Source organism: Oncorhynchus gorbuscha, linkage group LG10 (genome assembly GCF_021184085.1).
Source record: "Oncorhynchus gorbuscha isolate QuinsamMale2020 ecotype Even-year linkage group LG10, OgorEven_v1.0, whole genome shotgun sequence".
NCBI classification, from domain to species: Eukaryota; Metazoa; Chordata; class Actinopteri; order Salmoniformes; family Salmonidae; genus Oncorhynchus; species Oncorhynchus gorbuscha.
In genome coordinates this window covers 76,837,711-76,855,031 of record NC_060182.1, presented here as the reverse complement: position 1 = coordinate 76,855,031, position 17,321 = coordinate 76,837,711, and the positions used below count along the sequence as shown (strand labels likewise).

General features: G+C 47.5%; 1 protein-coding gene across 1 annotated transcript; it reads right to left on the bottom strand.

Annotated features, from left to right (window-relative positions):
* Positions 1–975: 975 nt before the first annotated feature.
* LOC124046945 (mucin-5B-like) lies at positions 976–14,960 on the bottom strand. The gene is made up of 3 exons (XM_046367696.1): positions 14,898–14,960; positions 2,474–3,199; positions 976–2,241 (listed from the first exon to the last, which is right to left on the bottom strand). The coding sequence occupies exons 1-3, from the start codon at positions 14,958–14,960 to the stop codon at positions 976–978; spliced, it is 2,055 nt and encodes a 684-aa protein (XP_046223652.1).
* Positions 14,961–17,321: the final 2,361 nt, after the last annotated feature.

Here is a 17,321-nt window from a genome sequence, read left to right as displayed (position 1 = left end):
GTGGCGGTGAGAGTGCGTGTCGGTGAGAGCGCGTGGCGGTGAGAGCGCGTGGCGGTGAGAGCGCGTGGCGGTGAGAGTGCGTGTCGGTGAGAGTGCGTGTCGGTGAGAGTGCGTGTCGGTGAGAGCGCGTGGCGGTGAGAGCGCGTGACGGTGAGAGCGCGTGTCGGTGAGAGTGCGTGGCGGTGAGAGCGCGTGGCGGTGATTTTTCGTGGCGGTGAGAGCGCGTGGCGGTGAGAGCGCGTGGCGGTGAGTGTGTGTGTCGGTGAGAGCGCGTGTCGGTGAGTGTGCGTGTCGGTGAGAGCGCGTGGCGGTGAGAGCGCGTGGCGGTGAGAGCGCGTGGCGGTGCGTGCAAGTGGCGGTTGGAGCGCGTGTCAGTGAGAGCAAGTGTCGGTGAGTGTGCGTGTCGGTGAGTGTGCGTGGCAGTGAGAGCAAGTGTCGGTGAGTGTGCGTGTCGGTGAGTGTGCGTGGCGGTGAGAGCACATGGCGGTGAGAGCGCGTGGCGGTGCGTGCACGTGGCGGTGAGAGCGCGTGTCGGTTAGTGTGCGTGTCGGTGAGTGTGCGTGTCGGTGAGTGTGCGTGGCGGTGAGAGCGCGTGTCGGTGAGTGTGCGTGTCGGTGAGTGTGCATGTCGGTGAGTGTACGTGTCGGTGAGAGCGCATGTCGGTGAGTGTGCCGGTCGGTGAGTGTGCGTGTCGTTGAGTGTACGTGTCGGTGAGAGTGCGTGTCGGTGAGTGTGCGTGTTGTTGAGAGCGCATGGCAGTGAGAGCGCGGTGAGAGCGCGTGTCGGTGAGAGCGCGTGTCGGTGAGTGTGCGTGTCGTGAGAGCGCGTGGCGGTGAGAGTGCGTGGCGGTGAGCGCGTGTCGGCGTGTCGGTGAGAGTGCATGGCGGTGAGTGTGGCGGTGAGAGTGCGTGGCGGTGAGAGTGCGTGTCGGTGAGAGTGCATGGCGGTGAGAGCGCGTGTCGGTGAGTGTGCGTGTCAGTGAGTGTACGTGGCGGTGAGAGTGCCTGGCGGTGAGAGTGTGTGTCGGTGAGAGTGCGTGTCGGTGAGAGTGCTCGTGGCGGTGAGAGCGCGTGTCGGTGAGTGTGCGTGTCGGTGAGTGTACGTGGCGGTGAGAGTGCCTGGTGGTGAGAGTGTGTGTCGGTGAGTGTCGGTGAGTGTGCGTGTCGGTGAGTGTGCGTGTCGGTGAGTGTACGTGGCGGTGAGAGCGCGGTGGTGACGTGTCGGTGGGTGTGCGTGTCGGTGAGGTGCGTGCATGTGTCGGTGGCGGTGAGAGCGCGTGTCAGTGAGGGCAAGTGTCGGTGAGTGTGCGTGTCGGTGAGTGTGCGTGGCGGTGAGTGTGCGTGGCGGTGAGAGCGTGGCGGTGAGTGCGTGTCGGTGAGTGCGTGGCGGTGAGAGCGCGTGGCGGTGAGAGCGCGTGTTGAGGGCAAGTTCGGTGAGTGTGCGTGTCAGTAAGTGTGCGTGGCGGTGAGAGCGTGGCGTGAGAGCGCGTGGTGGTGAGAGCGTGTGGCGGTGATTTTTCGTGGCGGTGAGAGTGCGTGGCGGTGAGAGTGCGTGTCGGTGAGAGCGCGTGGCGGTGAGCGCGTGGCGGTGAGAGTGCGTGTCGGTGAGTGCACGTGAGAGGCGTGTCGGTGAGAGCGCGTGTCGGTGAGAGCGCGTGTCGGTGAGCGCGTGTCGGTGAGAGTGCGTGGCGGTGAGAGCGCGTGGCGGTGATTTTTCGTGGCGGTGAGAGCACGTGGCGGTGAGAGCGCGTGGCGGTGTGTGTGTGTCGGTGAGAGCGCGTGTCGGTGAGTGTGCGTGTCGGTGAGAGCGCGTGGCGGTGAGAGCACGTGGCGGTGAGAGCGCGTGGCGGTGCGTGCAAGTGGCGGTTGGAGCGCGTGTCAGTGAGAGCAAGTGTCGGTGAGTGTGCGTGTCGGTGAGTGTGCGTGGCGGTGAGAGCAAGTGTCGGTGAGTGTGCGTGTCGGTGAGTGTGCGTGGCGGTGAGAGCACGTGGCGGTGAGAGCGCGTGGCGGTGCGTGCACGTGGCGGTGAGAGCGCGTGTCGGTTAGTGTGCGTGTCGGTGAGTGTGCGTGTCGGTGAGTGTGCGTGGCGGTGAGAGCGCGTGTCGGTGAGTGTGCGTGTCGGTGAGTGTGCGTGTCGGTGAGTGTACGTGTCGGTGAGAGCGCGTGTCGGTGAGTGTGCCGGTCGGTGAGTGTGCGTGTCGGTGAGTGTGCGTGTTGTTGAGAGCGCATGGCAGTGAGAGCGCTAGTCGGTGAGAGCGCGTGTCGGTGAGAGCGCGTGTCGGTGAGTGTGCGTGTCGTGAGAGCGCGTGGCGGTGAGAGTGCGTGGCGGTGAGAGCGCGTGTCGGCGTGTCGGTGAGAGTGCATGGCGGTGAGTGTCGGTGTCGGTGAGAGCGCGTGGCGGTGAGAGTGCGTGTCGGTGAGAGTGCATGGCGGTGAGAGCGCGTGTCGGTGAGTGTGCGTGTCAGTGAGTGTACGTGGCGGTGAGAGTGCCTGGCGGTGAGAGTGTGTGTCGGTGAGTGTGCGTGTCGGTGAGTGTGCCTGTCGGTGAGTGTACGTGGCGGTGAGAGCGCGTGTCGGTGAGAGCTCGTGTCGGTGAGAGCGCGAGGCGGTGAGAGTGCCGGTGAGAGCGCGTGTCGGTGAGTGTACGTGTCGGTGAGTGTACGTGTCGGTGAGAGCGCGTGTCGGTGAGTGTGCGTGTCGGTGAGTGTGCGTGTCGGTGAGTGTACGTGTCGGTGGGTGTATGTGTCGGTGAGAGCGCGTGTCGGTGAGTGTGCGTGTCGGTGAGTGTGCGTGTCGGTGAGTGTACGTGTCGGTGAGTGTACGTGTCGGTGAGAGCGCGTGTCGGTGAGAGCGCATGGCAGTGAGAGCGCTAGTTGGTGAGAGCGCGTGTCTGTGAGAGCGTGTAGCGGTGAGAGTGCGTGGCGGTGAGAGTGCGTGTTAGCGTGTCGGTGAGAAAGCGTGGCGGTGAGAGAGTGCGTGGCGGTGAGAGCGCGTGTCGGCGTGGTGGTGAGAGTGCGTGGCGGTGAGTGTGCGTGTTGGTGAGAGTGCTTGGTGGTGAGAGTGCGTGTCGGTGAGAGTGCGTGGCGGTGAGAGCGCGTGGCGGCGTGGAGGTGAGAGTGCGTGGTGGAGAGAGCGCATGTCGGCGTGTCGGTGAGAGCGCGTGGCGGTGAGAGCGCGTGGCGGTGAGTGTGAGAGGGTGGCTGTGGGAGATGAGGGAAGAGGCTCGTAAATGAAATCAAGGTTTTATTATATGTCTGTTGTTCATTTTCTCCCTGTAACAGTCTTTAAAAGAATTAGCCATGTGGAAGAGTAAGCAGCGCTCCCTCGTCTGCCTCTGGAAATCTATTCCTCACAGTTGCGCTGTACTGGTCAAACAAATGAAATTACTGCAGCAGTATGTAAGTCATTTTATGTAAATGATAGTGTTAATGGTCTGTGTTGTGCTGCCGGCGACGGGCCGGTTTTCTCTTCTGGTGGGTCCTCCTCCCCTTTCCTCTTGCAGCATCAGTCACCACCAGTAATGAACATGTACATTCTCTAAAACTAGACTCAGATCTATCCTGCTTTCTCCCTATTCTCCCTCCCCTATATACACTAATAAGTATTCACCAAATATGACTGTTTGGCTCGGGGCTAGCGCAGTTGTGGGAGTTTATAATAGTAGTCAAGAGGATATTTAAGATGCATGGGCACAGTGATGTCAGCACAGATATCTCCAGATTGAGGATTACTGTTTGCTTGGTTTAGGGGGCTGTTTATGCTGTTATTGTTGTCTGGGGATAAACTCGCATGCAGTGACATGCTCTTGTATGAACTGAAATTGCTATATGTTCAGATCAATTATTAAGACCACATTTTTTTTGTAGAAATACAGCAGTCTGTGCTTTTCTTGGTATAAACGGTTTAAGATTGACAAACTTTGGCAATATTCACACAGGACTTGATATTTATTCTAAGATATATGAACTTTGTGTGGTATAACTGAAGTTACCACAGCATTGTTGAATACTTATTTCTGATTGGCTAGATGGTTATTCAAGAATGGACATCAAACCCAGATAATGGGACAGTTGGAGAAGATATCGGAACAACTTGCAATCGTGGCTCAATCTGCACCTACACATGCTGACCATACTTGCTATGAAGTTACAGAAAGCTAAACAACCACACAAACTGACAGTGGATACATTGTAAACGCAGGTCCAAAGGGGGGGGGGGGGAACGTAGCTAGCTAGCAGTAATCTTTTTTGGAGCAACTGATGACCTAACATGGTGAGTGATGAACATGAATTTCTCCTGTCCTCTCTGCCGCTGATGCTGTCAAATCCTTCCACGGTTCTAGTTTGACCAGCTGTTTTCAGCAACTGATATCTTTGAATTCGATTGACAAGTCTGCGAGCAACAAACTATTTAACTAGCTTCTAGTCTACTGTTTTGATATGCAATGTGATCTCCCCATTAATTAACAGTCAGTGTTGACGAGTGTCCTGACGCGCGGCCAACTTGTCTAGCTATGCCTGGCAAAATCGGGCATCATCAGCGCATTACTATGGATGTATCCACGTAAATATCAATAGAAAACAGCTACTTTGCTGTTGTTCTGGCTGCAGAAGTTTTGATTGTGTAGCCGTAGCTAGTTCGATAGCTATCAGCAAGCAAAGCATAAGGACATTACCACTGAGCCTGGCAATGGAACATAAAGAACGAACAACTAGTTTGTGTCTTTAGCAACCAAAAGATGAGAACATTTGAAGTCACATAAAAATAAACATATATATTTCTAATGGTGAATGTGTTCTTTCATATGGTTTTCTTTGGCAACTGTGGTGTAAGCGGGATAAACGCCTTCGTTCTATGCATTACCTTGGAAAAATAAACTCAGCTGCATCGTCCATTATTTCCAAGGTAATATGCAGAACGTCAGCATTTATCCCATACGTATTTTCTTCATTCCTCTGTCCCTATAACTCTCCTGGTTCTCGATCTCCCTCTAGCTCCTCAACTCTGCTCCCTATCCCTCCTTATCCCTGGAACAATTTATGAAGTCACGGAGCAGCCTGAGATTTACACCTGATTTTTGCTTCAGTTAATCTCTGAAACTAAGAAGTGTACCCTTGCATTTCATTAAATCCTGGCTAATGAGATGAGTGTCTCTCCCCAAAGAGGGGATGATGGAGTGTCCTATGCCATGGAGCATAAATGAGTGCTGTAAGGTTAAATGCTGGAACTAACTCATGTTTCAACAAAGGCCCCTATCCAGCAGTTAAATTAACGGACATAAATACTATCAGATCAGTCTTGGATTTGTTTCGCAAGTTATAGACGGAACTCTATTTCGATATTCTTCGGTCTACTCTCAAAATTTGAGTTGGGGTTTAGTTTTTGTCTCTTTGGCTTTTTGCTTTATTTTCTTGTCTTTGTTCTTTACTCTGCACAACACAGCCAAGGAAGAGGTGGTTTTAGGCGATGTAGTATAGACACATCGCTACAGTATATGTTCCTACGTTGTTGCTTTCTTCATTCATAACAAGGTTGGCTCAACCAATAAGAAAGTAAATGAACAGGAAAGGATGTGTTGATAGAATGAAGGGTAAACATTGATATTATTACATCTCTTTACCATCGGAAAGCGACGTTGAGGGTTTTGAGAACGGAGTAACCGTGGTGATAATAGGTTTGATACATATTCTGCCAAAAATTACATCACGTTAATGAGGCGCCTTGGATAGCTCATGCATTTTGTACGAGGCATTTCCAATGTATTAGTATAACTACCAGTGATGAGAAAACGAACTGAATTTCCTATCATGAGTTCATTTGAGGTCAGTGAAATTACACCACACACAGGGCAGGCAGAGAAAAAATTACCCAGGTTTCCAGAGAGGGTTCCTGCCTGGTTTGATCATAGTTGCTAATTGGATGATCATTTTCATAAAGCCTTTCAAATGGCTGACACTTTCTGTCCTTCATTTCTTTCTTTTCCTATCCTTGTACTGTATTACCCTTGAAGAGATCTACTTGTCAGATCGTGAGTGAGTCAGGCTAGGAAGGCGGAAATGTGTGGGAGTTTGCAGAAATGCCAGGTATTTTAAGGCTAGAAGTCCACAGGTGTAATCGACTCATTCTCCAGCCGTTCTTGTGGCTCTAATTAGCGGTTCCCCCTGGAGCCGTAACAAGGGCATTAACGAGAGAGGCTTTCTCCCAATGAGAGTTTGAATGGATACCTGCAGGGGGAAATTTCTGCACTGTTCCTCTTCCTGTCAAACACACTGGGTAGCACTGCACTGGGTTTAATGATTAGTGTGTGTGTGTGTGTGTGTGTGTGTGTGTGTGTGTGTGTGTGTGTGTGTGTGTGTGTGTGTGTGTGTGTGTGTGTGTGTGTGTGTGTGTGTGTGTGTGTGTGTGTGTGTGTGTGTGTGTGTGTGTGTGTGTGTGTGTGTGTGTGTGTGTGTGTGTGTGTGTGTGTGTGTGTGTGTGTGTGTGTGTGTGTGTGCACTTGTTCATTCTGGTACATGTGTGTATGTATGTATGTATGTATGTATGTATGTATGTATGTATGTATGTATGTATGTATGTATGTATGTATGTATGTATGTATGTATGTATGTATGTATGTATGTATGTATGTATGTATGTATGTATGTATGTATGTATGTATGTATGTATGTATGTATGTATGTATGTATGTATGTATGTATGTATGTATGTATGTATGTATGTATGTATGTATGTATGTCTTTATGTCTTTATGTCTTTATGTATGTATGTCCATGTTTATGTGAGGGCATATTACCCAAGACCCAACAAGGTAAGAGTCAATATGAATCCAGTCGCAGATAGATCTTCACATTCACAACAGTTTTCCCTACTGTGTGAGGTGATCCACGTGCAAGGCCCTATGTATTAGAATCCTAGGGCGGGGCCTCCCGAGTGGCGCAGAGGTCTTAGGCACCCAGATCCGGCTTCAATCCCGGACTGTGTCGCAGCCGTCCGCGACCGGGAGACCCATGAGGCGGCGCACAATTGGCCCAGTGTCGTCTGTGTTAGGGGAAGGTTTGGCTGGCTGGGATGTCAATGTCCCATCGCGCTCTAGCGACTCCTGTGGTGGGCCAGGCGCATGCACGCTGACACGGTCACCAGTTGTAAGGTGTTTCCTCCGACACATTGGTGCAGCTGGCTTCCGGGTTAAGCGAGCAGTGTGTCAAGAAGCAGTGCGGCTTGGCAGGGTCGTGTTTCAGAGGACGCATGGTTCTTGACCTTTGCCTCTCCTGAGTCCGTACGGGAGATGCAGCGATGGGACAAGACTGTAACAACCAATTGGATACCATGAAATTGGGGAGGAAAAGGGGTAAAAAATAATAATTAATAATGTAAAAAAGATTCCTGGGGCTGGAGATGTATATCTCTGCTGCATGCAATGTTACAAATGTCAAATCGTACATCATACAGTCAGACTGGGAGGTCACTGGCGTCGGAATACAGCTGTGGTGAAGCAGAACGCCTGGTCAACACATGGTCACAATTTGGTCACACCTCCCACTCAGGGTTTGGTAATGAGAAGAGTTGCTGTTTGAACATGCTTCACCCCATGTGACAATACAAATAAATCACACAATACTGTCACCACATACCCATGTTCTACTAAAGTAGATAAGCAATAAGACCCAAGACCCAATATCCCTTAGCCGTGTTGGCCATATACTACGAACCCCAGAGGTGCCTTATTGCTATTATTAACGGGTTACCAATGTAATTAGAACAGTAAAACAGTAACAGTAAAAATGTACAGTAGAGAGAAGTAAAAAGAGAGAGGTGATGGGGATACAGAGCGAGAAAGGTTGAGAGAGGTGATGGGGATACAGAGCGAGAAAGGTTGAGAGAGGGGATGGGGATACAGAGCGAGAAAGGTTGAGAGAGGTGATGGGGATACAGAGCGAGAAAGGTTGAGAGAGGTGATGGAGATACAGAGCGAGTAAGAAAGTGATTACAGAGCGAGAAAGAGGTGATGGAGATACAGAGCGAGAAAGGTTGAGAGAGGACATGGGGATACAGAGCGAGAAAGGTTGAGAGAGGTGATGGGGATACAGAGCGAGAAAGGTTGAGAGAGGAGATGGGGATACAGAGCGAGAAAGGTTGAGAGAGGTGATGGGGATACAGAGCGAGAAAGGTTGAGAGAGGTGATGGGGATACAGAGCGAGAAAGGTTGAGAGAGGAGATGGGGATACAGAGCGAGAAAGGTTGAGAGAGGAGATGGGGATACAGAGCGAGAAAGGTTGAGAGATGAGATGGGGATACAGAGCGAGAAAGGTTGAGAGAGGAGATGGGGATACAGAGCGAGAAAGGTTGAGAGAGGTGATGGGGATACAGAGCGAGAAAGGTTGAGAGAGGTGATGGGGATACAGAGCGAGAAAGGTTGAGAGAGGTGATGGGGATACAGAGCGAGAAAGGTTGAGAGGAGATGGGGATACAGAGCGAGAAAGGTTGAGAGAGGAGATGGGGATACAGAGCGAGAAAGGTTGAGAGAGGTGATGGGGATACAGAGCGAGAAAGGTTGAGAGAGGTGATGGGGATACAGAGCGAGAAAGGTTGAGAGAGGTGATGGGGATACAGAGCGAGAAAGGTTGAGAGAGGTGATGGGGATACAGAGCGAGAAAGGTTGAGAGAGGAGATGGAGATGGAGGGAAAGGGAGAGAGAGGTGATGGGGATACAGAGCGAGAAAGGTTGAGAGAGGAGATGGAGATGGAGGGAAAGGGAGAGAGAGGTGATGGGGATACAGAGCGAGAAAGGTTGAGAGAGGAGATGGGGATACAGAGGGAGAAAGGTTGAGAGAGGAGATGGGGATACAGGAAAGGTTGAGAGAGGTGATTGGGATACAGAGCGAGAAAGGTTGAGAGAGGAGATGGGGATACAGAGCGAGAAAGGTTGAGAGAGGTGATGGGGATACAGAGCGAGAAAGGTTGAGAGAGGAGATGGAGATGGAGGGAAAGGGAGAGAGAGGTGATGGAGATACAGAGCGAGAAAGGTTGAGAGAGGAGATGGGGATACAGAGCGAGAAAGGTTGAGAGAGGTGATGGGGATACAGAGCGAGAAAGGTTGAGAGAGGAGATGGAGATACAGAGCGAGAAAGGTTGAGAGAGGTGATGGAGATACAGAGCGAGAAAGGTTGAGAGAGGAGATGGAGATACAGAGCGAGAAAGGTTGAGAGAGGAGATGGAGATGGAGAGACCGGGAAAGATAGGCAGAGAGTTTGAGAGAGGAGATACTGTAGAGGGCGACAGAGATGAATGAGGGAGGTAGGCACAGATGTTTCAAGGCCCCAGATGAGAGGAGTCAATGTGGTGACATTACGGTGTAAACAGGACAGGGGTCACAGCAGAAAGACAGTATACCGCGCTAGCTCACTACTTGAACATCTGAAGACGTCTATCAGAGAGGAAAGGATCTCATTTACATCCAACACCAGGGGTTCCTATGGTCCCTGGCTGTTTAGACCTCACACTAGCCAGCCAGACTACACCACTGGGAGAGTGAAGAGCGTGCTAACCAAATGACACACTTTACAGGGATTAAGTGTTAACATAAACACTGGATATCGTGAGTTCGAACGGGAAACGACACATGGCTGTCCCCACACACCCTATCATATCATTTCTCAGCAGTTGCTTGTTTTACTCAGCAGTGAGGTTGGAGTTTAAGCTCCTTTTGGGTACTTTGGGGTATCCATTGAGGCCTGGTTTTCAGGTTTTGATCAGGGAGTAAGGCGAAGCTCTGAGTTTCTGATAAAACATGACAGCACTGTTTACACGGGTGTACAAGAGATACGTTTTCTATCCTTCGGTAATGGATTTTTATTTTGAGAAAGGATTTCTACCACAAACAAAAAAACATTTATGCATTGCAAAGACTAAACAACAAATAACTATAATTTCTTCTAAGAAGTCACCTCCTGCATGCATTAGCAGCCCTCATCAGTAGTAAACTTGGGAACAAAATTCAAGTGTTACTGTAAGAATTGACCATCTGGCGCCAACCCAAGCTAGCATGCCACAGAACAATTGCCTTCATTGGGTTAATTTATCATGGTGGTAAGCTCAATTTACTTTTCCCAGTGTTGAGCCTCGCTCATTAAGATTCTGCTTGCCGTTTCTCCGGGCCTTCTTGTGATCATCCACACAGGGTTCACGCGTTTCAGACCAGATAGGAAGCACTCTAGGGCTATCTGCCAGGCCTAAACTGTTTAAACAAAGGAAGCAAAGAAGAAGGGAGGGACTACGGTGACAACGAAGGGGCAAAAAGATGAGATGGAATTAAGCCCGATGGCTCCCAATTGACAGAATGGATGTTGCTGGGTCTATATGTGTGTGTGTGTTTGTGTGTGTTCGAGAGAGAGAGAGAGAGAGAGAGAGAGAGAGAGAGAGAGAGAGAGAGAGAGAGAGAGAGAGAGAGAGAGAGAGAGCACGTGACAAAATGTATTCTGATGACTGAACAGCAGATGTCTCGCATGGAGCTGCTTTGTTGCCTGAACAGCAGGATCCTGTACTTCTGCAGGCTCTCTTCGCACTGCATTCATTTGCCTGCCAGCTGCCAATTTAGGTGAGAGAGCGAGAGAGACCTTCGTCGGCATGCCTCGGGAAGAGGCTGCCATGACTTCCTCGTCCTCTCAGCGGACCACACCTCCTCACGCTCTCACCCAAAGAGAGGAGGCTTTGTCTTTTTGGCTACTTTCAAATGAGGTGCTGTGGGTTTGGCTGAAAGCCAGTGCTGTATGTACTTCAACACTGTTTGCTGGAGATCTAGCTGGAGCACATCAGGACTCTTGTTTCACTGTTGCAGCTGATTAGAGGGTCAAATACAGCCGGCAGAGACAGAGTGACAGTGCCAGTTATACTGTGTCATTGAAACGGGAGAGCAGCGTCTGTATGTCCGTTACTGTTTTGTAAGACGAAAGCACACACGCACTTTCGCGACCACAGGCGGAGAAGCTTGTGAATTGTGAACTCTCGTTATCCTCGCAGGTGACGGTCTCAATATACACACACTCTCATTAAGCCCACAAAGCCCTCCGTTCATTAACGCCTCAGCGAAGACACACTCACAGCCCTCTGCTAAGTGCAGTAGGGAGGCAGTGGGCAGAGCTGTAGCCTCACTTCATCAAGACGGGCTAGCTTTGGTAACACTCTGATCACTTTCACGCCATCACAGATCACCTGCTGTACCTGTGACCTCACGGAGAACCAAATCACGTCACACCGCCACTCCAGTCCATAGCTCCTTGTTGAAGAAAATATGTTATCTCAGGCGAGCAAAAGATCACTCTGTAGCTTTGTTGGAGGCAGTGGTGGATTTAGGCATCGCCCAGGGCGACATCTTGTCGGGGGCGGCATAGGGGCGCACGCACAAAAACAAACAAAATATTATATTATTCCGAATGGTGACATTTGCACGATCGGGTTTTCTATCACTCATTTGCACATCATGTCAATGTCACCATGTGGGACTGTGGGTCAATTAACCTTGTTGAAGTGGGCGCCCTAATTCTAGTTTTTGTGCTAGGCAGGCTACTGCCTGGGAAGGTGTCCTATCAGAAGTACGAGATGGGGGGGGTTGGGGTCTCCCCACTGGAAGCCTGAGGTAGCACCTCTAACTTTGTACAGTACTAATGCAATTAGTTGTGCAATTTAGTTTGTGTGTTTCTTGTTTGAAGTGCAGTAGTGTAACAATCAGGTTCTCTTCTTTAGAAGTGTGTTATTGTAGTAGTATATTTGTGTGATATAGTGTGCCATTTTTTTTTAAATTAGCAATAGGGTAATAGTGTAATAATTTGATTCTCTTTTTTTATTTGTATTTTAATAGTAAAAAAAAATTCTATATGACTTTGTTACTTCTTTTTGATATTTATGAGTCTTATTTTTGTATATATATATTTATATTTATATAGTTTCAAATTATATTGTTATTAATTTGTGTTGTTCCAAATGAGTAAAAATGACAGTTAGTGCAGAATGGTGCTTGGGGAGGGGGTGCTGCTGAAGGGGGGTTCGACCAGGGAGCCATACAACATACAAGCTAGAAACACCACTGGTTGGAGGCAAGGTTCTACTCTCTTCTCTGACCTTGCTTGCTTTCACTCTTCAACAACGTTTTGCATGCTTTGTTTTGTTTGACTTTCTCTCTTTTCTTTTTTTCTCTCTTTTCTGCCATTATCCCAATTGTCAAATGCCAGAGTGATGTGGGAGGTATAGTGGTTTGTGGGGACTCGTAACCCCATTCTAGGGCCTTGTGCTGCATCGAGATACTGTAGTACTCTCCACGTAGGACAAGATAATTCATGTAATGATAGGCTACTACTGACTTCCCTAAAATGTTCTCACTTGTTACAGAACAAAGGCAAGAAGAGCAGTTCCGTTTTCTCCTCATCCCCCAAAGTCATTTCACAGAGCGAGCAGAAGAATGAGAATATCCCATTTCACAGAGTTGGGAAGAATTATAAAACATTTTTGATTAAGGCAAGGGTGGGGGGTGTTTTATTTCATTCGGATTCGGAAGTGTTGCGAAGAAGAAGTAGAGGATTAATCTTAAGGCCACCTTTTACTGCTTATTCACTCCTTCTATCTGCCAGTTAGAGGGTCGTCTGGTGAATGATGGTGTGACCATAAGACACATTGGGATTTTTTTTTTTTATTTTTTTACCTTTATTTAACCAGGCAAGTCAGTTAAGAACATATTCTTATTTTCAATGACAGCCTGGGAACAGTCGGTTAACTGCCTGTTCAGGGGCAGAACGACAGATTTGTACCTTGTCAGCTCGGGGGTTTGAACTCGCAACCTTCCGGTTACTAGTCCAACGCTCTAACCACTAGGCTACGCTGCCGCCCCAGGGATAATACAAAGCAGGGAGACGATTGATGATTCATAAAGTACAGTTTTAGCCTAGCGGTAGCTACAGCGGCCATTGTGGAGAAGATGGTGTTTAATACACATACAGTTGAGGAATCCAGTTTACATACCACTGCTGTACAGTTTGGAGTTTACATACACATACAGTTGACAGCAAAAGCAGTTTGTTTACATACACATACCGTTTACATTGTTACGGAAGTTTCTTCCACTAAAGTTGAGGAATCTTCAGTTTACATACACATACAGTTGAGAATCTTCAGAATACTTCAGTTTACATACACATACAGTTGAGGAATCTTCAGTTTACATACACATACAGTTGAGGAATCTTCAGTTTACATACACATACAGTTGAGGAATCTTCAGTTTACATACACATACAGTTGAGGAATCTTCAGTTTACATACACATACAGTTGAGGAATCTTCAGTTTACATACACATACAGTTGAGGAATCTTCAGTTTACATACACATACAGTTGAGGAATCTTCAGTTTACATACACATACAGTTGAAGTCGGAAGTTTACATACACATACAGTTGAAGTCGGAAGTTTACATACACATACAGTTGAAGTCGGAAGTTTACATACACCACTTTGAGATTTCAGCTGATGTACGAAGGGCTTTATAAATACATTTGATTTGAAAAAATTTGATTTGAAATTTGATTAATATCAAATAAGTAGTCTAACAAATTCACAATTACTACCTTATACACACAAGTGTAATGGGATGGAATAAGAATATGTACATATAAATATAATGGTGAGCGATGGCCGTGCGGCATAGATTTCTTTAGCCTCCTGAGGTTGAATAGGAGCCGTTCGCCTTCTTCACCATGCTGTCTGTGTTGGTGGACCATTTCAATTTGTCCATGATGTGTACGGAGAGGAACTTAAAATGTTCCACCTTCTCCACTACTGTCTGGTCGATGTAGATAGGGGGATGCTCCCTCTGCTGTTTCCTGAAGTCCATGATCATCTCTTTTGTTTAGTTGACGTTGAGTGTGAGGTTGTTTTCCTGACGCCACACTCCTCCCTGTAGGCTGTCATCGTTGTTGGTCATCACGCCCACTACCTTTGGGTCGTCTTCAAACTTGATGATTGAGTTGGAGGCGTGCATGGCCACGCAGTCCTGGGTGAACAGGGAGTACAGGAGGGGGCTGAGCACGCACCCTTGTGGGTCTCTAGTGTTGAGGATAAGCGAAGTGGAGATGTTGCTTCCTACCTTCACCACCTGGAGGCGGCCCATCAGAAAGGCCAAGGCCCAATTGCACAGGGCGGGGTTAAGACCCAGGGTCTTCAGATTGATGACGAGCTTGGGGTGTACTATGGTGTTGAATGCTGAGCTGTAGTCAATGAACAGCATTCCTCATGGGTATTCCTCTTGTCCAGATGGGATAGGGCAGTGTGATGGCGATTGCATCATCTGTGGACCTGTTGGGGCGGTATGCAAACTGAAGTGGGTCTAGGGTGGAGGTGATATGATCCTTGACTAGTCTCTCAAAGCACTTCATGATGCCTGAAGTGAGTGCTACGGGGCGATAGTCATTTAGTTCAGTTATCTTTGCCTTCTTATTAGGTACAGGAACAATGGTGGCCATCTTGAAGCATGTGGGGACAGCAGACTGAGATAGGGAGCGATGTTCTCAATTGAGCCTTCAACGTCTGCATGTCTGACGTTTAATAGTACGTGAAAATGTAGGAGGCTGAAGCAGTGTCAGATCATCTGTAATGATCAAATGTCTAGTTCTGGTCTGGGTGTGTTAGAATTCCGTACCTACTTGATTCTACTTTCACATTGTACTTTGAACCATGAAACGGTCTTGCTAACAAAGTTGTCTGGGACTCCAGTCATGTGAGCAGCACCTGTCTGTGGAGAGGGCAGGGGGCTGGCTAGGGGATTCATTGTGGGACTTCATCCATCAGTGGTTCCATTTTATATTTAATTTAGACTTTTATGAGTCTTAGAGGATGGGCCATGTCATTTCTCACTGGCATCCAGGGCTCACTCTCCAAAGGGAAGGAGTCTGAATTCCTCTCATCCGTGCAACACATTCGAACCAAAGTCTCCACAGATTTACAGCTCTCTGTGCATGGTGGAATACACTGGCCAATATCTGTACCCATAAGGCCATGTGGCTTGGGTGCACCTGCTCCTCTTGAACGATTGTGTGTTTGTATTTTTTAGGAATCCACATTAGCTACTCTTCCTGGGGTCCAAACACATGAAGGCACTTATATCACACATAAAACAAAAGATACAACAGTACATCATAATTTCAATTATTACACCACCAAATATCTACAATACAAAAATGTTTTTTTTTAAACACACAAAAAAACACCATACGACAATATTACAACGTACGTGTGTGTAGAGTGTGAAGAGGGTTTTGGTTTTTGGTTGGTTTTTATGTCGTCCTTCATGCTTTTATTTTGTCTCAACACTGAGGTCTTTTGATATCATATGCCAGCATGTTTTAAGGAATGCAGCCTGTCTAGGTCATGTAGCATGGCCATCTCAACACAGGGGGGTTAGAGGGCAGTGGTGAATTAACACTACGAGCATAACAGCACCTACTTCCCTATCCCTTAATATAATCACTGTCATTGCCTTTACCGTGTATAGGTTTACCAACCCATCTGCTGAGGGCCTTCTTACACATCTGAAGTATGGTAATATGACATCCTGTTTATGGCCATGCCCTTGTTTTAAGGTCTTCTATTTACTCTCTTTACTGAGCATCTACTTGTCAGAGAATTCATATATTTGTGAAGTACACATGGTCGCTATAGAGGAGCATTTCCTCCCTCAAAGCGGTACAGCAAAATCTATTAATATAGCATTAATCAGCAGGTTTAGTAGTATTATGCATACATGGTTTTTATTTCCGTGAGTTACGGCGGCAGAAAGATAGGCAATATTCTGGGAGGGTAATCTTCAAGGGCCAGCATCGAGTTTTATAAACTAATCCCCTCCTAATGGACATTTTTAATGTAATTTATGGCATCATTCATTACCCTTTTTGTATTAGTAATTATTTCTAAAATAGCAAAGAGCCATCTTTTCTTGCCTGGTCTTTCTTCACCTCTGATTTACCGGCCTGGCTCTGGCCTGACGCTGTCTTCCCGAGGTGTGACATTTTAAAATGTTTATAGCTCTGGCACATTAAAGGCCTCTCCTCTGAAGGTGACCGACCATTCTTCTCTTCTCTTCCACACCAATGTAATTAATGGAATCTGCACTTTCCTTGCTTGTTCTCCTTGTGTTATTTATCCACATAGGACATGTTGGAAAAACTCAGAGAAAACAGGGAGATATTGGCTCCCCAACATCCGCATAAACACACATTTTAGTCTATACCCCTTCCCAGGATGCATTGCACCAGGCAACCGGAGACTGCTCCACGCCAAAGCACCAAATCTTTAATATTTTATTGATCAGATCTAAACCTTCTGCCCAAAGTGGCAATTAAAATTCAATTAAACTGACTGAAAGCATCATATTAAATGTCAGCTCTTTACGAGCTCTCCTAGATAATGCTGGAGGACAAATCTTGGATATAATCACACCCTTTTTAGATTATATTATCCTGTTCCTTCACAATAAAAGTGACACTTTTAGGTATACTTTCAATATTTCTTAAATATGACCCTCTAATTAACACATTTTATAGCCATTAAATCAACTGTTATTGGGTATTTTAATAACGTGAACTGAGTGCTTTTGTTTTACATACTGCCTGATGAGAAATTATGGGAATTAGCTCTCTGGGTCTGTCTAATTCTACAGAAACACTCTAGTCTATCTTAAATTGTTATGGGCAAAAGTGAAAAATAGGATGACGAAGTCCCCTTCCACTTGTGGTTTTCTAGGAATCCACACATACATGTAGTCATCAATGTGTCACGGTCAAACTGACAGTCAGTTCACCTAAACCACAACCTCTCTGAGTATCTCAGGTGTTTTCACAGCCGGGGCAAAAATGTATTCATAAAATATTATTGCAAAATGCAAATCAACAAGGTATATTGTCTTGTTTGTAAAGCCACCATTGCTATAAGAGTGAAAGAGTCCGTGTGAAAGTGAATGAAATTGTAGAACAACGTGATTATTCATTGACTGTCTACTACTATCAGGTCAGTACAAGAACATCTGCTTATGCCTTTATACCACACAGTCTCACTAAAGGTTAAAGGTAATTGCAAAACCATAGCGAGGCCAGTGATTCTTAAGCATCCCTACAGTAAGCCTACACCCTCTCTCTCCCTGGCTCTCTGTGTGAGAGTAAGAGGTGGCCGTTATTAAAGAGAGCCTCTCTGTTTCCCCATGCCTGTTTGCTCTGTGTGATTACTCTCCCCAGCTCTCCCAGCAGCCCTTCTCCTGCCTCAGCGATAAAGATATTCATTTACCTG

Coding starts and splice junctions, on each gene's coding strand:
- LOC124046945 (XM_046367696.1), bottom strand. CDS start 14,960: ATGTGTTGCACGGATGAGAGGAATTCAGACTCCTTCCCTTTGGAGAGT. Junction 3,200..14,897: donor AGAGTGAGCCCTGGATGCCA/GTGAGAAATGAC, acceptor CATCTCCCACAG/CCACCCTCTCACACTCACCG. Junction 2,242..2,473: donor CCAGGCACTCTCACCGCCAC/GTACACTCACTG, acceptor CTCACCGACTAG/CGCTCTCACTGCCATGCGCT.